Here is a 21,543-nt window from a genome sequence, read left to right as displayed (position 1 = left end):
ATCGGGCCGTCCACGACTGGCATGCATTGTCATCTAAAATAAGTTGCTGCAAATGTCAGGATGCCATCTCTGTGTGTTGGCACGATACTGTTCATGTCTGAGAACCACAACAGGAAACGCTTTTGTTCTCGTGATTGCATAGTAATTTTCTCTGCTGCAGAGATAATGAGATAAAGAACTCATGATCTGTTGGAACGACTTAAGTAGTCAGATAGGTCATTAAAAACATTCACAGTAACAAAGAAGACATTTTAGTTTAGGTTATCTGATTGTCAAAATTACAACCCAAATTCTAAACAGGTTTAGGTGTATGAAGAAAACAGGTGTAAATAAAAGCAGAATGCAATTCTCATCCAATTATGTCTATTGAATTAGAAACTTGCACATCAAGAAAGGCTCCATCAATACTGAAAGGTCAATACATGTTTTAGAGCAACATATGCTCCTATCCCGATGACGTCTTTTTATGAAGAAGGCCTTGTATATTTCAGCAAGACTATTCTAAACCACACACTGTAGCTTTTACAACAGCATGGCTTCATAGTAGAAGAGTCCAGGTGCTGGTGACCCGCCTGAATTTGCACATCACTGGAACAGTCCAGACGTTTCACCAACTGAAAACATTTGGAGCATCATGAAACACAAACTACAGCAAAAAGGACTCGTGACTGCTGAGCGGCTAGAATCCTCTATCACACAAGAATGGGACAACATTCCTCTCCCAAAGGTCCAACAACCGGTCTACTCAGTTCCCGGAAGTTTATGGACTGTTGTTAAAAGAAGACGGGACGCTACACAGTGGTAAACATGGAAGTGTTGCTGCCGTCAAACTCAGATAAGCTAATATTTTTCATGAGATAGTAAAGTGTTTCACTTTCAACATTTGATGTGTTTTCTATGTTCTATTATGCCTGAAATATTGATTTTGATTTACAGAGCATTGCATTCTGTTTTTATTTGTATTTTACATAGCGTGCTACGTTTTTTTGGAATTGGAGTTGTATGTTTGTGATATCTGAAAATGCTTCAGAAAGCTTAATTTACCATTTCAGCATTTTATCGCTATACAGGATATGCATCGCAATTATCTGTAATTCAGTTCTTCTAAGGCAAAATAAACATTTCATTTTTTTTTTCTTGGCTGTAATCAGAGAAACAGGCATCAGCAAAGCCAAAGCCCACAGTGCCAGTGTTCTCATCATAGTTTGCAGCACCACTGTATTTTTTCTTCATAATTCTTGAAAGGAGAAATTAAAGAAAGAGGGGGAGTAAGGAGCAAGGAAAGGGGAGAGCTTGAAAAGATAGACACCAACAGCCAAAAAAACAGGTAACCAACTGCTGCATCCGTGGAGAGAAAAGAAAGCAAACTGCAGCCAAGCACAGGATCGTCAGGAGCACCTGCAGAAACATAAACAGAGAAAAACAGCAACAACATCACCAGCAGCAAGTATATGAGAAGGAAAGTCACTGTTAATTATTACTATTAAAGCCCCAAAGTGACTTTGTAACAGTGAGTGAATGACTGCTTGTGCAGGTGTGCTTGTACACACCACCCTAGATAGCCACACCCAGTGAGCCAGCACCTGCCCCAGCATCCGACACAAAGTTTCCTTGGTAACCCAGATGTCCCAGGTAACCCAGACCCAGAATCAGATGACCCCTGGTCCCTCCGCCCCGGGGCGAAGCCAAGGAAACAGGGGTGTGGGAAGACCTCTCGCTCATCTCTCCTGCCGGGATATGACTGTATTATGACTGTATGGGAATGCAGCAAAGCTATCCTCACTGCTTGTGGACAGCAGAAACCCTCCACAAGAGAGTATTTATGGACTATCGATAATCAGGATTTAGATATTCAGACCATTACTGTTGTCCATCAAAATCACATTAATATCTAAATATCTTTAAAATAAATATCTATTATAATGACTAAGCAAGTGAGGATGACAGTAAGAGATCTCTGCCTTTATGATATGGAGTGATGTGTTCATTGCTGGCTGGACTCATGTTGTGTTACACAACATTGTGTTAAAGGTCACAGTTTTTTTTCATTCTTTTCATAAACAATGTCAAATATCTAAATGACACCCTCAGTTGGAAAAATATCCAGTTATGTTATGTCTTGTATGTGAAATGCTGATTTATCATTTTTAGATCTCTACTGCAAACATATTGCACTGCTTTTCCAGGCTGATGGTAGAGAGCCTTCACCCTTACAAATATGAACTCATGACGATTGTTGATGAAGGTTGCAGAGCCAAACTAAAGACAGGGCTCAGTATGAAAATGTGCTGAGTCTGGTGGAAACCAGCATGTCTCCTGTTACTGTGGGATTCCAGACGCAACATCAATCAACCATCTTTGAGTTCTTCAGTTCCTCACTCTGGTGTATGATCAAGTATGTACAGAAAAATTACAATAGAAATAGGAGCCACTGTTGTATAAAACCCTGAAATCAACTAATTGTTTTTATTATCCTTATTGTACTTTTATCACTAGCAGACAGCAGAGAGACACGACTATCTATGAAGGAAAGACATAGCATCGACACACTCAATCAAATTCCAAGTGCAGTTCCATTGTTTAACATCAATTTTAATGGATCAGAAAAAAAGAAAGAAAATTACATTGTCACTGTAGGCCACATGCCTCATAAGTGCAAAGTAAGTACTTTTCAAAGGAGAAACAAAAAAACCTTGCTGGTAAATTAACTGTTTTTATTGTTTATGAGGTCAGATCATTTTGGTACGACTCACCTATTTGTGACAATTAAAGCACTCCTAACTTTTTTTGTTGGTTGTTGCTTCTCTTTCTACAAACGTCATATTTTCTACTTATAAACTTCGTGTTTTTAAAATCCAGGAAGGCTGTGTGTGCATATGCATGAATCTCTCTGTTTGAGTGACAAAAAGTTTTAGGTTTTCCTCCAATTAATAGTATGAAGTCCATTTGATGGCATCTGCAGAAAATATTTCATAGCATGTAACCACTAATACTAACATGTGACCAGTGGTCACATGTTACTCAGAAGTGTCCATTTCAGCATGTTTTCATGAAACTGCATCCGATTCTGGAAAATTGTGCTTTTTCATGTATGTTTTTCAAGAAAGAGACAAAGATTTTTAACTTGTACATTTGTTTGACATCTTCATATTCAAATGTATGAAAAATAGCAAGTCTCTTTCTATTCTCACCAGTCTTATAGTATCATTATACAGTAGACACCTCAGCTGGGCTATAGCAATCCACCCAAGTTTGTGAATCTTTTACAGTAAATCCCTGTCCTCCTTAAACCAGACAGAGCACAAACAGCAATAACAAAGGCCTTAAATTGTGGCACCGGACAATACCAAGACATGCTGCCACTTTTTGAGTATGATAGCTGTATTTGAAAGTCTGAATCAATTTTTTTTTAAAAACCTCCATAACAACTTTCTTTGAAGTAGTCAGAGTGTGTCATTCCTTATATGAGAGGAATAGATTTTGCTTGTGTAATTTGTTTAAAAAGTATTAGGAGCTGCTGGACATGCAGTCCGTGCCTTACTTCACACAGCAAATATGCAATGGTGGCATGTTAGACTAGTCTCGTTATCAAAAGCACATGAACGTTTGAACATCCGTTTCATCTTCAAAATAATTGCAATTTAGAAGATTGTGTTAAAAGGAGGAGTGTTAAAAGTGATATGTGGTCCTGGAGTAACTCTCTGTGATGAAAGTCAAAGAGATGATTCAGTTCCTAAGTTATCAGTTAGTCAGTTTAAAAAAACGGTGTAACAGTAAATGTGCTTGTTTTGAAGCTATGGAGGCCATCGTGCTCATTATGCAAACATCAGAGGTAGAGCAGGATCATAGAGTCTTATATCATCAGTTTCACAGCATTCATACTTGTCACATTTTACCTTGTCAGCAATGATGATTTCTTAAGGTCGCAGAATCTTAAGAGTGAGATTAGATCAGGGTCATAGATCTGGAGATGCTTTCACTGCAGAGATAATAGGCCCTCTCTTAGTTTGTGGACCTCTGTCCTGCTGATAGGATCACAAAGGTTGCAGCAAAACTGTAATAAACAGTAAACTTTACAGTATTCTACAGAGACGCAGATGGGTAACTTATTGTCATTTAACATGTAGATGCTTCCATTGACTTCAGGGAACAGATTTTATTTGTCATAAAAGGGCTTAGTGTGACCTTTCTATATTACACAAGATTTTTTAGAGTTACAGTACAGCAAAAATATCAAGCTTTCAAATGCTTGCTATGGAAATGAAATTATTTGAAAATAAACACAACTGTGTCAGGCGAAAATGAAAAAGTAGGTCATGCAGAAAGAAAAAATAAATCCACAAGATGTATCAAGAAGACATTAGAAGCATAGTGGAATATTAACCCTCGGTGTGATGAGCTGCTGAAATTTTGCACAGTCATGTCGAATTACATACTTCAGCCAGCAGCAGTTAGCCAAAGCTAACGCATCATCTTACAGTGATGTGAGAATTGTGAAAAATGAAATGTAAAAATATGCTCATACATTTTTCTATTATTTATAATTCATATTACATGAAACATAGAATTTCCTTGTGACAAATATAATATAAGATGCGGGGGCAGATACTGGACAAACAGTAACAGTAAGTTTTTGCACTGTGGGAGAGACTTTCAGTGTACTGTTGCCCCGGATGGTCCGATTATGCAATCAGTCCTGAAACCAGCCGGCAGTCACCATCTTTCACATCGCACTACTTCCCTCAAAGTTTGTGTTCCCTCATGTAGAGTGTACTCGGAAGGAGATTACATTAAGGTGCTGTTCAAAAGTGGTTGGCAAACACTGAAAGTCAGAACATTCAGTAGCTCAGACACATACATGCAGTGTGTCTGTGTCATGCTATTCCTTTAAGTACGATTTATTTCAGTTCAACAGTATCAGTCTACATGGTTCCATTTGACGTCAATTATCTCTAAAATCTTGCTAAACAAAAACCAAGGTCTTTTAACTTGGTGTGTTCTAATATATCAATGCCATCTCTCTTTGTTTATCAACGGTGCGTCCATCCTGTGACAGAGTAATGCCAGCTCACTTTTTTGTCAACAAAGGAAGAGGGGGAACCAGATGGAGATTTGTTTCTGTGGCCCGTAAAACAGCAGACACAACAGCAGTTCAATAAGCAGTAGTCCGGGACAAGGCAAAGAGCCCAAGGACCTCCCTTACACCCAATTGTTTCCTGAGTTTCTGTGTCCGGCCTTCCGGGCCGGAAACTTTTGGCACCCCCCAGGGGTGAGTTTATATTTGTGCGGTCATGTATGCAGGCACTGTACCGTTGCTTTGTGTGCGCTTTTTCTGGATGTGAGAGCGAGGTGGGATCGTAAATGAAAACACAAGAAGTGAGCTGGCAGATTGCCAACTGCTTTTTTAAGAGCATGTAGGAAAGGATGGGAAAGACCGACACGGAGCAGTGTTCAACAATGCCACAAGCAGCTGGTGATGTTGACAACAAGCATTATGTTCTCAGGATGGAAAGTAGTAACTGTGACCTTTAACTTAACAAGACTACATCAACATGATTCTCTGTGAGGTTATGAAAGTCCAAACTCAACTTTGAAACTGCTGCTTAAAACACTGACAAAGAACACTCGTAGTTAGAGCACTGGTGTTGTAAACCAGGGGTCAAGAGTTTGATCAATAGCTGACATTGTAGTTCAAGAAGAAGAGGAGTCACATGCCAGTTGGAAGTTTTGTAGTTTGATCATCACCAGCTCCACATATTGAAGTGTCCTTGGGCACGACACTGACTCCTTCATTGACTCTGGTGAGTCTATCAGTGTGTGCCATAGAGGGAAAAAAGCCTGGAGTAATGTTTAGACTAAGAAATATCATATGAATGTCTGTGTGATTGGGTGAAATGTGGACTGTGATGTAAAAGGCAGTATGGATGCAGTCATTTTGCAGAACAGCAGATATAACATACTTCCTCCTTTTTGCTGTAGCTTCACTGAGTTTCACACAGACTTACAGCTCTGAGGAACCATTTCCCAATCTAGGCTTTTTTTTAAAGATTTTAAACCACAATCGAAAGAGAAACAACTATCATTTGATACAGTTTTCTAATTTCTACAAAAAAATGTCCGAAGGGCTTAAAGGTCATGGTGCTTTGAGTCAAAATGTGGCTTTGGGCGTGAAGAATGACAGAGCATACAAATATGTTGTTTCAAGTTGCAGTTAATCTTTTATTTAAGTAAATGACATAGGAAAAAATAAAGCAATGTTAATTATGTCCTTTATTTGATTTTTTGGTGAGTTTTTTTTTTTTAAAAGTAATGAAAAGAACCTATAAATCTAAAGATGTTTAAATGAGTAATAATAGTTGATACATGTATCAAGATTTAAGCTTTATTTCTGTGTTAATGTCAACGAGTTTCCTCAGTTAACATTGGATGCTAAATCAAACTTATGTAAACGTTATATCAAAATATTGAATGCGTATCTCAAAATTCTGACTTAGTGTCTCAGATTTGTTTACTTAGTGTCTAAAAATTTGTTCAGAATTTGACTTTGTGGATAGTTTGTCATTTCTTTTGTGACAAAGTGACACAATTGGGCTTCCATAAGTTTACAACTAGTGAGTGAGTGAATTTAATAAGCGTTATATGCCTTTGAATTTATGTGAAACTACAGAAAAAAAGAATCCACAAAGCTGTGACATGTGGTCTATTAATCAAAGGTGGAAAATGAGGAGGGAATAAAACTAAGTGAGCGCTGGGAGGATGAAGAGGCACAAAATCCATTTTAAGCTTTTTAAAAATCGTAGCTTCATTGCCCTCTGGTGGAATAAACAAACCATTACGCGTTTTCAAACACCAGGAAGTCAAACTGTAGATTCACTTGTTTAATTTATACACAGTTTCATAGCATGGTGGTCAATATTTCATAAGTTAAAAAAATCTGTTTTTCTTTTTTTTTTGGTTGTTGTTTTTTTTACCCGCTTCCTTAACCCGGAAGTACATCAGTGTTATTATGCTAACGATGTGTCATCAACAGTTTAGGCTGGAAGCTGCATATTTTTTGTAAAAGAACTCTACCAGAGAGTTATTCATATTATTTTAAGGGTGCGCACAGCGTAGTTATAAGGTATTGTCTTTGTGAATAAGCTGTCATAAAGTTAACACAACCGTAGGTCGGGAAAACGGACTGAAGCTGCGCTGGTCTTCATCACAACTGGACTGTTAGCAAGAAGGCTAACTGGCTGGTTCCTCGCCTTCTTGGTTCCTCACGGGACAAGATAGTGATGTCCTGCAGCTTGGTGGAGTTTTGTAGGCTCCAAGAGCTCAAAACGGTCCGGGACTTCTTGTTCCAGAGCCAAAAAACCGAGCCGGTTGAGGAGAAGAACAAACCAGGTAAAGTTGCCGATGTCCTAGAATCGAAGATGATGGACGTCTCTCTGTTTAACTTATATTTCAACTCACAGCAGTCCAGTTAGCCTCATCTGGAAGTAGCTACACTTAGTTATATTTCTGCTTACAGTATAAGTAAAGCAGTGTTGTGAGCCCGCATCAAAATGCTCAGCAGTGAACTATACACATCTGACGTCTAACCTTTATATAGTTGCCATGACCCAATTACCACCTAAGCTTTTGCAAAGCGTATGATGGATAGAGCGTCGTCTGTGCTCTAAGACACAGAAGATACATGAGGATAATTTACCTGCCCTTTTTGCCATGACTCATCCCACAGCAGCACCTGAACGCATTAAAACTAGATGCTGAACTAAAAAAGAGCAAATATAAACGCATTCATGCTCCTCGCATTAGATGTAATTTCGACATTCATGAATGCAGATGGATGATGTTTGATCTCAATCTTTCAGCACAGTAACACAACCCTAGAAACTGTGCTATGATAAGATAATTTATCATAATAAATAGGATTTGGTTCTGCTTTGTCATTTAAACAGGGTTCGCTCAGTAATCTTGAATTGTTTCCCAGATGCAAAACCTTCTTCTCCCTTTCCTCCCTTGTCCTCTGTCATTTGTCTTTTATGGTTTGCAAGGCTGAATTTCTGATTTGAGCCTGAAAGGAACAATTTGTGAGGTTTTTTATGACACCATGTTTGAAATGCAAGCCTAGAACATAAAAACCTATTGCTGGATCTTGGGAGAACCTTTTGCTTTTTTACTATCCACCATTGTTTCTCTTACACACTTGGAGGGTAAGTGTGAGGTGAGTGGTGTTCAGTTGGTTGTAAACTGCACCTTCACCTTTTGATATCCCAAATCATCTGCATTGGCCTTTCAGAAATGTGAATAATCTTTCAGATGTGGCTTGTCATATTAACACATTTAACCCAGAGCTTCCTTAATGATTATCTTTTGTATTCTGTTATGTGTTTGAAATCAAGACTTGAACTCAGACAGATTTTATCCAAACTTCTGCACATTTATCTTCGCCTGACCTCACAAACTAAACCAGTTATTTTACAGAATCCTGTTTTCTTTCCTGACAGATAATGAGTTGACTTGGGACACCTCCGACTGGGAGTCAGCGTGGGACAATGGTGACAGTAAAGAGGAGGAATCTGCTTCTCCCACATCGGTCTGTTTTCTTTTCTTTTTTTCCTAAATGTGAATTTCATTCTGTATTTACAGTAACAGGTGACTTTAATGTTGTAAATCCAGGGTCAACTGAAGACAGAAGAATGAGATTAAATTTAAAGGGAAAATGGCTGATGAGTTCCACAAAAATAACTCACAAATAACGCAGCTATTTTTTATTGACTTGAGGGAGATAATGTGCAGTGATCGTGAGCTGCTGGTAATTTACAGATCTGAAAAATCTCTCCTGCTGATTCTCCTGCAGGTGGAGGAGGAGACTGGTGGGCAGAGTAATCCCTGGCTGCAGGACTGCGTTGTGTCCTTGTCTCCCTGCTCCGACCTGCTAGTGGTTGCTCGTGACCAGAGAGCTGTCTTTCTCTCAGGTCAGATACTCAAAAACACATTGCTCTATGTCCCTGAGCAGTGATGCGTTTATTTTAATGTTTATTGACTCTTCCAGCAAAGTGGCGCACAGATGACGGCGGCAGAGAGGAGATGACTCTGGCTGTGTCTTGGAGTGGAATCCTGAGCACTGAAGAGGGGTAAGACAATTACTATTACCAATGAAAATGCTGAAAAGAGAATAGAGTAGTGTATGATGATGATTAAAGAATAAACAGAACTGTGAAAACGTTTAAGCCACCAAAAACAAGGGAGGATGATGCCCAAAATAACACAGCTGACACTTTATTACTTCATACCAAATACAGTGATCAGTAAAATTGTATTTTGTGACATTAGCTTTTTCCCTTGAGATGGACAGTTATCAGAGATACAGGATGTTGGTTAATAAGTTAACAAATCTGCAACTACTTGCATGCAAATTCAAATACACACAACACATACAGAGAGATAACCATGCTTCCAACCTCAAAGCGAGCACGTATTCAGAACCTTTGTAGGACCTAGATGAGGTGAAAAGATGCTCTGATAAGCTGCTCAGAGTTGTGCATGACCTCTATACATGAATGTGATGTTTTCAGTGCATTCAACTTAAATGCTTTTCAGCAGTGTAAACATAAAAAACAGTCCAGATGCTGTCTTATTTTGATTGGAATCAGGTTTGTGAGTGTGAACACATTTAGAAAACATGTTTTTGTTTTCAGAGAGTGTGTCAGCAGTGTAATTTGTATCCCTCTGGCAAGCCAAAAGAGGTAAGCAGTACTTGTGTTTTAAGTTAAGGAGATTTCTTTGGAAGTACAAAATGTCTGTGTGTATGTATAGATGCCATGTTTTATTTTTTGGTGTGTAGGAGCTCCACCGGGCGCCCTGACTGGACATGTGTTGTTGTGGGTTTCACATCTGGTTATGTCCGCTTCTACACAGAGGTACCTTGTACTATTCTCAATCAGTCATTTTGGCCTCCAGATAGGCAGGACAGTATTCGCTGTAACATTAGCTATGTTTACATCTGCAAATGATTCTTCCAACTAATTGAAATATTTTAATTCAATTCAGTTTTATTTAAGTAGCGCCAAATCGCAACAAATGTCTAAAAAGAGCTGAAAAGTTGAGTATTTGCTAATCTGCAGAAAAATATTCGTTTTCCCAACCTAATTCTCAACTAGAAAACATATTTCCTGACTTCTCTTGCTGTTTATAAAAAGGAAGAGAATTGAATTAAATGGAAAACCGTAGAAATATTTGGTCAGATGCTCGACAATCTCCAAACATTCACGTCCATCTTGATCTGAATAGAAAATCATTTGGATTGAGCCTGGTCTGACTGAAGTGTTTTCATGAGGCATTTTTATTCTGATTCATCTTGTAATCTGCTTAAAAGTGTCCTGTGTAAACACAGCTGTTGATTGTGTCTCATCAGAACGGGGTTCTGCTCTTGGCCCAGCTGCTGCACGAGGACCCTGTGTTGAGGCTCAAGTGTCGCACTTACGAGATCCCTCGTCATCCTGGAGTAACAGAGCAGGTAATTCATAACTCAGAAACACTGGTCAGAATTTTGTGTTCTCATTTAAAGAGTCTATAATATGCAATTTCCATATTCATAATTTATTTTTAGAGTGTACTTCTAGAGGTTGATGTTGTCTGTTGTTTAGAAACGCTTTATTTTCCTCATGCTCCGATCATATGCCAAAAGATCTCTTGTTACTTTTTGTCTGAAACTCTCGCGATTTACTTATTGAAGTTAGCTGCTCATTCTTTGTTTGGGGCTTGCTAAACTATCCTCTTGGCTGTCATTATGTAAATGTATTTCATAAGTACTTTTCACACACGAGATGCATAACTTTAGTGTCTGCACTTATATGTTAAAGTGATGGCACTCAGACATTTGCCACTTACCCTTCATTCAGACATGCCTGTGAAAGTGATGGAAATAGCCTCAGTGCATGTGCAATATTTACTGTTCAATGTGAGATTAAACGGCACATAAACTAACATGTATGTTCTTTATAGTTCACTTCACAGTTTTCTCACATCATGTCACTTTTGCTTCACCGGTGGACATTTTCTCTGCTGTCACGATTTGTATGACGAGAAGCTCCACCATCACACAAAACTCTGTTAGTCTTTCTGAGTCACAGTTTAAAACAAATCATTTCTGTGCTGCTGCTAATTATTGTGGGTTAAGCTACTGAGAAGACCACTGTTTTAAAGCCTTAGGGGTGACATTCACACAAAACACTGACACATTCAGTTGCCAACAAATGAGATTTTATTAAGTTAGGGGGGAAACCTGGACTTCAAATGAGGTGTTTCAGGGAGTTCACAAAAAGCTTATCACACTAAAGGAAAAGGGAAATATGATGTGATCCGTTTGTGACCTGTGGAGCACACGTGTGTATGAAAAATAATCATTGTACTAAACGCAGAGCTTTCAACTGGATCCCACCATGTTTCTCAGCAAATTCTTGAATTGTTTTTCTTCTTCTGCAGCATGAAGAGCTGAGCATCCTGTACCCTGCCGCTCTGGTCACCATAGATGGCTTCAGTCTCTTTCAATCTTTGCGTGCCTGCAGGAACCAGGTCGCAAGAGGTACTGCTGCTTTGATGTGTGTGTCTGTGTCGACAAGCCCCGGCGGGATATGTGTGCCTATTAGCAGAGGAGCGTTATAGTTGTAGTTATCTGATCTAGTACTGTGTCGCAGTGTGTTAACAGAAGCTGTGTTTTTTTACTTGCTGGTTCGATGGGATAGTGTTTGCTACAAGACATTCAGGTACTAGTGAGATATACACACACTGTACTGCACAGCATGCACACCATTTAAAAGCCTTTAGAGCCTTTTTAGCTAGACTATAGCAGCTTTCTTGAGCATTTGGTAGTGATCTGAAGTCAGTTACTGGGCTTGGTTATATGCACAGTTGAGTGGAGCTACAGTTGGAGCCGGATGTGGCCATTTAACTGGACCAACATCTTTGTCCAGGTATACATGCACAGGAGCAAAATTGAGTTATTGAACAAAGTATTAATAACATTCCAGTTGGACTATCAAGTATAAAAAAACAAGACAACATCACAGTCAGTTGGATGGACAAGAGAAGTCATCAACATACAGTTTGTTTTATATTTAATTGACAACAGCCTTCTTAGAAATTCATCTGTGAGATATGGGAGCATAGAGAAAAAGAAGCAAGGTTCAACCACACTGGCAACACACTCTGCTTACTATAATGTTGTGGAGACATTACCGTCACCCTCTCAGACGCTGGCAGTGCAGGAAAACTCAAAACAGCAGAACATTTGGCGTGCTTTGCTCTTAGCATTTTAGAGTTGGAGTTAAAACTCAAGCAGTTAGATTACCACAGTGGACTGGGCAGCTGGTTATTATGATGTGTAAGAAGGCAAATGTGTTCATCAGCTAGGGTAGCTACTTATCTCTTTTTGACTTCGCTAGGTGGGGTAACGTGCAGTCTTTTAATATGTCCCCTTTAACGAAAGGTGTTATGATTACAGTGTTTGTCAGCCATCCCAGCAAAAGAACTGAATTGGAGTGTTCTAGTAAAGTCATTGAATCTCTTAGCATTAATTTGTCTTCTTTGCTTGCAGCTGCAGCAGCAGGTAGTGATGTGGTCCCGCCTCCTCCTCTGGCCTACAAGAAGTGGGGCCTGCAGGAAATGGACACCATCGTGGACCACAGCAGTGTGGGTAAGAGACATGCTGTGATATAATGATTGACGTTCAAACTTAGTGTTTACATTGTACAGCTACATCAAAATACAGCATTTTTCACTCTGGCAAAAACAAATGCAACATTTATGTGAAGACTTATTCCTCATTATGTTTGTAACCATGAAAATGTGCACAACAGGCTCATACTGAGAGGGGATTGACCTGATTCTTACATCCTCTGATTTTAGGCATTATGACGCTGTGTGTGTTCGACCAAATGAAGAATGCATCTATCCTTGGTGGGTTTCATGCTTCAGTCAAAGGCAGCCCCCCTGCCATGAGTCAGTATGTGACTGTAGGAGCTGGACCATACACAGGCTTTTACTATGCTGTAGAGGTGAGTCTGTGAGATGGAGAAGTAAGAAGGACTCTTCATTTCCCAAAATAAAGAACAGTGTGGTTACATATCTGTTGTTGACCTTTACCCTGACATTACCCACACAGATCATCTTTTTGTTTCCTCTTTTCCTATCCTCAGGGAAGCTCCCAGCCTCTCTTGTCCCACGTGGCTCTGGCTGTGGCCAGCAAACTCACTTCAGCCCTCTTCAGTGCTGCCAGGTTTGGTTGTGCAGATATTCACATATGTGTGTGATTAAGTGATTCATTTTGAAGAAATAATGAGGCTAAACTAAACACACCAGCTTTTTTGTGTAGTGCATTGATTGAAAGAAAAATTGGGTTAGTCCAAACTCGAGCCATCCCACTTCTTCATATTTTGCTTCAAGGCACCCAGACTTTTTGTAGTCATTGAAATGGTCTTGAGCTAATTTTTGCAGGTTTTCTGAAGGTCTTTCAAAGTTTTTCTCATTTTTAACGATTTCTTTGTGACAGGCTGCTGCAAACAAAGTGCCTAAATCTTTTTCTTTGTTCATTGTCTTGCACGCAGTGGGTGGTTGGGATGGAACAAGAACAAGAACGAAGAGGAAGCTCCTCAGAAACAGAAGCCCAAAGTGGAGCCCTCAACCCCCTTAGGGATCAGGTAACTGTCATGATGCCTCGACGCAAAAGCAGGGTCAAGTTTGCTTTTGTCCCTCCCTCTTCCTTAAACTTGACTTCTTTCTTCAAGATTTGGTCTCCCAGATTCTCGGCGTCATGGCGAATCTATATGTCTGTCTCCATGCAACACGCTGGCTGGAGTGACGGATGACTTTGGTCGAGTAACACTGCTGGACTTGGCCAGGGGCATTACCATCCGGATGTGGAAAGGTGAGGGAAAAACCAGAGAAAAACCATATCCATCTTCAACCACCTTTGTGTTCAATCATATCAATTCCAAGTCCTGCAATTAGTCTAAAATGTGTTCATTAAATATATGTATATATTCTGTATGTGTATCATCAATTTAACTTTACTTTAGGTTACAGAGATGCCCAGCTGGGTTGGCTGCAGGTTAAAGAGGAACGTGGTGATCGGGAGTTCTCGCCATCTGCTTCCCTCCCCAGACGCCACGCGCTGTTCCTCATCATCTATGCCCCCCGCAGGGGGATCCTGGAGGTGTGGGCCATGCAGCGGGGCCCTCGAGTTGGTGCTTTTACTGTGGGCAAACACTGCAGGTATACACAATGAAGTTTAGTTAGTTTTACTAATGTAGAGTTGCCTTGAAGACAAAATGCTACATGCAAACAAACCATCTGAAGGATGGTAAACAATAAAAAGTGTGTCATATATTTGATGTGTCTGCATGATCTTCCAGGTTGCTTTATGCTGGCTACCGCCTGATGGGAGTGAACAGTGTGACCAGCCAGGGCTGGCAGCTGCACACGCAGCAGGTGTGTCTGCTGGATCCCACCACAGGAGCCCTGAGAACAGTGAACATCCCCTTCCACCTCGCACTCAGGTCGGTGCTCAAACGCCAAAAAGAAAAGACACTGGATCCGCTCAAACGCCTTCCACACTTTTTCACACATGGAACAATGAATCAATCTATTTCTCCTCATTAATTTACTTTTAAAGAAATTATAAAACAATTTGTGCAGTGATACCTTGTTGATTTTGGGGGGGTGACTAATTCTGCCTGAAATCCACACTAACGACATCTTCTTGTGTCTCCATTTCAGTGACAAAAAGAGCGAACGTGCCAAAGACATGCATCTGGTTAAGAGAATCACAACTCTACTAAAGAGCGGAGACATCGATCCTGGTAAGGGACATCAGAGTAAGAGCTAAAATGCCTCTCTGTGATGCGGAATTCATTAATCTGTTTCACTCATTTGTTTCTTTTCAGATACTTTAGAGAATGAAGCAAAAAGTGCTTTGCTTGACATCAAACATCCCGCCATCAAGAAGCAGGTTTGAAACTATTATGGTACTAATACTCCAGTTAAAAGTTGTGTACAGTCGAATCAGTAGGTCAAATTCTAACCCCAGTTTCTGCCTTTCCTTTTAGGCTTTGGAATCTCTGCTATCAAATAAGAACACTCCTGTCTCTTGTCTTACTAACATCATGTGTGCCTTAAATGACACTTTAAAAGAACAAGGTATGCTTTTTTTTGTGTTCTTGATTTGATTTTTTGTTAGATTAGGTATAACGAGTCAAATTAAAACTTTATCCATTGCTCAATTTATTATCAATATGTTTTCCTCCCCTGTTCTTTTTCCTTCTTCACAGCTGCTGATGAAGTAGATGCTTCATTACTCCAGCTCTGTTCTTCACAGCTGAAACTGCTGCAGCTCTACACCGACATGCAGCAGCTGCAGTTTGCTGCAGACACTGAGGCCTCCTCTGAAAACGTGCGTAATGACACCTCTTTGGAGTATCACCTAAAATCCACTAATGCTGCCAGAGACTGATGCCTTTGAACTCCAATTCATGTTTCATCCCCACCCTGCAGGACTCCCTTGAAGGCCTAGAGGAGGAATTGTCCCGGGTTGGGCCAGTCTTGCAACGCTACTCACAGCTCACCTCAAAACCCAGTGTTTGTTTTGCCCAGGACTCACCCGACTTACCTCTGCCTGTCCAGGCTTTTCTTTCTCAGATGGAGTGTACAGAGGACGGCGAGGTGAAGGTGATTCGCAAGTCTGAAACCGAATGGAACCAACTTGGTAAGGCAACATATATTTACAACTGCCACAGCTGCAAAAGTCTTCTTTTTTCATTATTACATGGTTGTAAAGAACTCAAACATTACACGTACTGTTAAAAAATGCTCAATATAAACAGACAAATTAACCTTAACAATAGTAAAAGTCTGGGGTGAGGTTGTCAGTTCATCAGTGTTGATCATAGATGTGAGTTTGTCTTGGCTCTGTGATGATCCTGTGATGGACTGGTGAGATGTACATAAGATCCAGCCCAACATGTGCTTCACTCCAATTACACCTCCTTTTCTTTCTAATCTACAAAACACATGCAGGCTTTCATTTGTTGTAGAAATGTGTCGTCTTTGCAGATGGAAAGAAAAATGCATCTGATAAATCAAGCTCAGCTCGTTATAAAATAAGTTGCCAACTTTGCAAAAAATCATCACTGACATGCAGATTGATTCCACTGTGGAAGAGGAGAGATGATTATAACCTTTAGTCCGCATTTGAAATCCATTTAAATTTGTTAGAAAATATCTACAGAAATACGATATTGTGTGTCCCCAGTCAGATTGTATTTTTAAAAGGCGTTTCTGCCCTTTGGCACATTGATATCTTTTTAGAAAAAGTCCAAAACCTCATCAATCGGGCATCAAAACGTTTTTTTTCTGTGAATCATGTAGTTTACATTCAAGTTTTTGTTTTTTTTTGCAGAGCCAAATTCCAGACTGAGATCTTTATACTTGTCTGTTCTTTGCAGGAAACTTTATTTTCTGGGGTTGTCTGTGTGGCAGAAGCCCACTCCATAAAGTCTGTGGCAGACTACAACAGGCTGGCATCAGCCCACAGCAGCTGCTGGTAAGATGTAACAAGAGACTTACTGAAATGGGCTGAAATGAGGGGTTTTGCCACTGGAGGTGTTCAAGAAATGAAATAATAAATAAACCCATGTTGTGAAAATATAGATTTGTTGTAGTTATAAATGGGAAACTTGACTTGTTCCTGTCTTACCTTCCTGTCAGTCTCTGCTGCTGGGTGTGTGGCTGCAAAGGGAAAAGGAAGTTCTCCAGAAACCAGCTGAAACTGTCAGACACTTACACACACTACTTGTCACCCTTAGCAACATGACAGGTGTGCCTTGTTTTTCACTTTGTGTTAACCTTTTGTTCTTGCATGTCTGTTTGATGTGGGTGCACATAAGTTTTTGGTCCAGATTGGAAAAGATGAGACGACCTCTTCATCTTCTCAGGTGCAGTGGAGGAGTCATGGGACCCACAGTCTATCTCCCCCTGGTGGCAGCAAGTCCGCTGTACCTGCATCCAGTCCCACAATGCTGCTGCTGCTTTACTGGCTGCACTAGTTGCTCACCGTGCCACCAAGGCTAGCATCACAAGCCGAGCTGACAGCAAGGTAGAGAAACTTTTGTAGCACATTTGTAGATATCGTAACTGGAGAACAATACAATGTTCTCAGCTTTTGAAGGCAAACGATCAGGCTTGGTTTGTTTTGTGTGTGTTTGACAGTTTCAGTCTGAGTGGGAGGCGGTGTCATTGGAGCTGGAGCAGTGGGTGGTGTGCGTTCGCCAGCTGGAGGATGTATTGGTGCTTCAGACCCTCATGTTGGTGCCTTCTCCTCAGGGAACAGCGGGGGGCGCTGCAGCTCAATGCTCCTTAAAAGCACTTCTGGAGGGAGGAACAGGTGGGGTGGAAAGAAGAATATTCTGGAGAATTTGATGCTTTGTTACTTTATTTTTCTTCTATTTTTTCCTTCCTTCCTTCCTTCCTTCCTACACATGTTTTCTTCCTCCCTGCAGTCTCTAAACCGTACAGTACTTTGTCTTTATCAGCAGCCACACGCTGGCCGGCATAGCTCCAAACAGATTGTTTGCATTATTTTCCCTTTTACATTTGTCTGTGAAGGTGGCATTGCGGACAGTGTCTCCAAATGGGTGTTCAGGCAAAACATGGTGCCTGAGCGACTAAAGGAAATCCTCCACAAGAAAGAAAATGATGATTCAGAGGGCAAACAGGAGCTGAGAGGAAGAAGTGAGGAGAAGGAGGAGAACCAAAATAACACAGACCAGACAGGTGAGGACTAAGAAGTATTAACAGCTCTGGCAACCATCATGTATCCATATTTATATCATATAACTCTCTAACTATCACATTGAAGAGCTTTATCTGTCCATCTTGTTATTGGATCATATAGCCTTCCTTGGCTGTAATGTCCATGACACTGTTCCTTGTGCTCCCCAGAGCTGTTGGTGGCAGTATGTCAGCGGTTCCCACACTCGCTCTCACCTGACCTGGTCTTTGCCCACTGCTGCTGGGAGTATGTGGTGCAGTGGAACAAAGACTCAGAGGTGCACAGACACGCAAGAATTGCCTGTATTTGAGCTATAATTTAATAGAAAATGTCAGCTTTTTCCAAATGGAGCAAATGAGACTCCAAATGAGATTTGCTCCAATCAGCCTTAAAAAATTTGATCACAGACTGAAATAATAACAATTTTCTGCTGGAAAACCTCACATCCTGGCATTTACATGAAATTACTCATCACCTGTACATGTTTTCTGACCAATGGGAGCAGCCGTTCTGAGTAGGATGGCCCTCCACATAACAAAAACAAAGCAAAGTGCCAGATCCTAATCTTGCAGCCATGTCCCAACAGTCAGAGCTGTTTGAGCACTTTGAGACAGGTGGTTTTAATGTTTTGGCCGACCAGTGTATTTATTTGAACTATTCTAGAAAAAACGTCTGGGCTCCGAGTCATTGCTGCAGAACCCACTTCCTGTACAGACTGACTTCGCTGCAGAATTCATTACTGTAATTCAGAAATGTTTGCTACATCCATGTTGATAAACTGCCCCCCCGATATTTCGCAGAGAAGATTATTTTGTTAGAATACCCTAAACATCCTTTCAGCACATGATCTGTGGAAAACTGCTTATTTTTCAAAAGGCCAAGAAGCATATTCTAATCTGAAGTCACACCTGTTTCTCTTCACAGGAGGGTCGATACTTGTCCTGGGCTGTGGAGCATTTGAAGCTGGTCTCCAGTCCACATATTCAACTAGGTTTGCAGCTTTTTTCCATATTTCTTCTAATGAATGATTGTTAATAATGACACGTAAATCAGTGTGAGAGTACTATAATACTAGCAGTCGTATCGGTATCCTCACTTTATCAATCAGTAGCTTATGGAAGTGGCAGTTATTAGCTTCTAATTGGAGTTCCTGACATTCTTTCAGGTATTTCCACGATGATGTGGAGTACGTTCATCGTCAAGCGTTTCTCAGCAGCTGCCTTCCTTATGGAGAAGGTAAAACACGCACATGCTGTGATCTTTGTCTGCAACAGAGCTTTGTCTTTGGTAAGATGCTTGACGTCAAATTTATACACTTAATTCTTAGGTGGGAAAAGCACCCAAAGATCGCTTGTGTCGACGGGTAAGTTGGACTCATTAAATTTTATATTAAAATGTAGAGCATTATAAAGATGGAATGTTTGTGTTGAGATGCCCAAGTAAGGAATCGTGCATTTGTGCACAGGATGTCGGGATGGGAGACAAAGCCATGACGTCTTTCCTGGGCTGCTGTGTGCAGCTGCTGCAGATCCTCATGGAGGTGACTGGGTTATTGGTTAAGAATCAGAGCCCTTTGTCTTTTATACCTTTCTATGTAAGTAAAGACTGCAGAGCAAAGCATGGAGAATGGCCAGAGCTTGGCATAAAAAGGATTAGGGTACTGAGCAGGCATATTGAATGTGATTTTGGGCTTTATTCTGAGAATTCATGTGAATGTCTGTTGGTTTAGTTGCCTTTTGCTGTGCTTTGATGTGTTGATTTGAAAAGTACTAGCACATGCATACTGCAAACTAATAGCTAATCTCTTTGGAATAATCACCACCGAGTATTGTAACTATGATTATTAAAGGCCGTTTATCACTGCAGGTGGACTCTGCCATGGACGAGGTTCCTGCTCCGGAGCTGTCTGTGGAGGAGGTGTGGAGTGGAGCTGACGGCCCTGCATCCATAGCTGAACTTGCCCTGGACCAAAGAGGTGTCCACTATCCACTGGTCCAACACCACTGCCTTTTAGCTACCATTCTGCATGCTGCCATGAACTTCAGCGTCAAAGTTAAACCACTCAGCCTCTTTGATAGCAAGGTGAGCTAACAGACTTCTGTTCAACCCCTGACAAAGAAACTGAATCTCCACTTTTTTTCAAACAAAGAGCTGAATGAACATCCTCCAAGAATGATGATTCCATATGTTTTGACAGAGGTTGTGCAAGCATACGGCCAGCTAACTTACGTGTGTGTGTTATAGGGTAAGAATGCTTTCTTTAGAGATCTGACAACCATCCAGCTGATGCCCAGTGGAGACATGGACCCCGGCTTGGTCTTACTGCGACAAGAGGTGAGGGGTGGAATAAATGCAGAAGAAGACAATGCTCCAGATCTGTCTCTTCACTTCTACTTCCCTCTTCTATCTCAGTTCCTCCTCCGGGTGCTGACAGGCTGGGTGCAGGCCATAGATGATCTTTCCAGCTCAGCCTCTGCTTCTAGCTCCGCTCCCCTGCCTTCTACTGGACCTAAGGCTGACTGGTGGCCTTCCCTGTGTCTGGAGCTGGGCTCCCTGCTGCAGGTCAACCCAGACATCCTGCAACGGCACCTGGTTTGTGAGCTCTACAACCAAGGCCTTGATCTGCGTGCTGAAGAGGTACAGGACAGCGCTTCAGAGTCAAAGTATTTTGTTGTGGATTGCAGCACCAGATATGGCATAAATGGGATAAACCTTTTTCTTGATCACATCTGGTTGTCCTGCATTCTAGATGATGTTGGAGGTGGAAGACAAGGATGTGCTGGGCTCCCAGCTCTTGGTACTGACTGGTCAGAGGCTCAGTTACTCACTGCTCCACAGCCAGAGCCAGACACAGGCTTCCATGGAGCTGCTGGCTCGCCTGCCCCCCACCCTCTGTACATGGCTGAAGGCTATGGTAGGATACACAGCACTGCACTGACTGATGTTACCTATGTGATACTAAGCTCATGTGAAGACACATCAGTGTGCAATGTGGCTTCTTTTGTGTGCTGCAGGACCCCAGCGAGCTGAGGTGCCCCCTGGTCCCTCTGCCTCAGACCAGCCGGCTGGTGAGCCGTCTGATTGAAATACTGCCAGAAAACCACGCTCAGTACAGCCTGGCCCTGCACCTTCTGGAAGCTGTGGAGGTCCTCACCACTGAGGACTGATGTGTAGGGGGTTGATTCAGGCAAAGGGAGTCTTCATAGACCTTCTGTGTAAAAGAGACACTCTGCAAACTAAAGATAAAAAGGCTTTTCACCCTCCTGCCATCATTATCACGGAGGTCCTGTCATTCAGATCATGCTAATTTTGATTAGAAGCCAGTGTTAAATAGTGGCTTTTAACCTTTTTTTTTTTAATCCATCATATTTTTGTGCATGTAAATTAAATTGTATTGAATATTTCTGTTATTAAAGAGTACTGTCAGGATATATTTGATGGTTATGGAGCAGTGGAGTATGCTTCGTTTTGGTGTCACTTAACCCTTGTTTTGACTTAAAAATCAGATGTCCTGCCAAGTCACAGTTATAATCGGTTATTTCTCCTTTTTACAAACAAAACATGTATCCTAAATGAATAAGAAGCTTAGTTTTTATTTCCACATGCAGACAGGACTGTACACCTTCTATTCTGTAGTTCTAAGTCCAGCTGCTCCCACTGGGCCTGAATGCAGAATAAAGAGGTTTCTCAAAAGCTTTGTTGTGTTGATGCAGCTTCACTTTCCTTACACT

At 41.0% G+C, this 21,543-nt stretch overlaps 1 protein-coding gene across 2 annotated transcripts; it reads left to right on the top strand.

The window, feature by feature from the left end:
* Window positions 1–6,998: 6,998 nt before the first annotated feature.
* On the top strand, window positions 6,999–21,505 carry rab3gap2 (RAB3 GTPase activating protein subunit 2 (non-catalytic)). Of its 2 annotated transcripts, none has more exons than XM_072365618.1 (35): window positions 6,999–7,386; window positions 8,493–8,581; window positions 8,846–8,963; window positions 9,041–9,122; window positions 9,687–9,734; window positions 9,833–9,908; window positions 10,403–10,504; window positions 11,473–11,572; window positions 12,584–12,682; window positions 12,895–13,043; window positions 13,185–13,264; window positions 13,593–13,685; window positions 13,773–13,912; window positions 14,064–14,259; window positions 14,400–14,543; window positions 14,764–14,846; window positions 14,931–14,995; window positions 15,093–15,183; window positions 15,315–15,436; window positions 15,538–15,748; window positions 16,488–16,585; window positions 16,750–16,858; window positions 16,977–17,137; window positions 17,251–17,425; window positions 17,647–17,814; window positions 17,983–18,089; window positions 18,737–18,803; window positions 18,978–19,048; window positions 19,140–19,175; window positions 19,278–19,352; window positions 19,679–19,894; window positions 20,057–20,146; window positions 20,225–20,449; window positions 20,562–20,726; window positions 20,827–21,505. In XM_072365618.1, exons 1-35 carry the CDS (start codon window positions 7,278–7,280, stop codon window positions 20,977–20,979), a joined length of 4,113 nt encoding a protein of 1,370 aa, XP_072221719.1. In that variant the 5' UTR covers window positions 6,999–7,277; the 3' UTR covers window positions 20,980–21,505. The 2 variants fall into 2 exon arrangements, with proteins under 2 accessions (XP_072221719.1, XP_072221718.1); XM_072365617.1 differs by having other exon boundaries at window positions 14,764–14,861.
* Window positions 21,506–21,543: the final 38 nt, after the last annotated feature.

This window comes from Leuresthes tenuis, unplaced genomic scaffold (genome assembly GCF_036924035.1).
Source record: "Leuresthes tenuis unplaced genomic scaffold, fLeuTen1.0.hap1 SCAF_15, whole genome shotgun sequence".
Classification (NCBI taxonomy): domain Eukaryota; kingdom Metazoa; phylum Chordata; class Actinopteri; order Atheriniformes; family Atherinopsidae; genus Leuresthes; species Leuresthes tenuis.
Note: the sequence above shows the minus strand (reverse complement) of the source record. Positions and strands in the feature narration are given on the sequence as shown.

Bases quoted from the DNA above. Each gene is read 5' to 3' on its own strand.
- rab3gap2 (XM_072365617.1), top strand. From the start codon at position 7,278: ATGTCCTGCAGCTTGGTGGAGTTTTGTAGGCTCCAAGAGCTCAAAACG. The intron at 7,387-8,492 runs GTAAAGTTGCCG...CTTTCCTGACAG, and splicing joins TGAGGAGAAGAACAAACCAG to ATAATGAGTTGACTTGGGAC. The intron at 20,727-20,826 runs GTAGGATACACA...TGTGTGCTGCAG, and splicing joins GTACATGGCTGAAGGCTATG to GACCCCAGCGAGCTGAGGTG.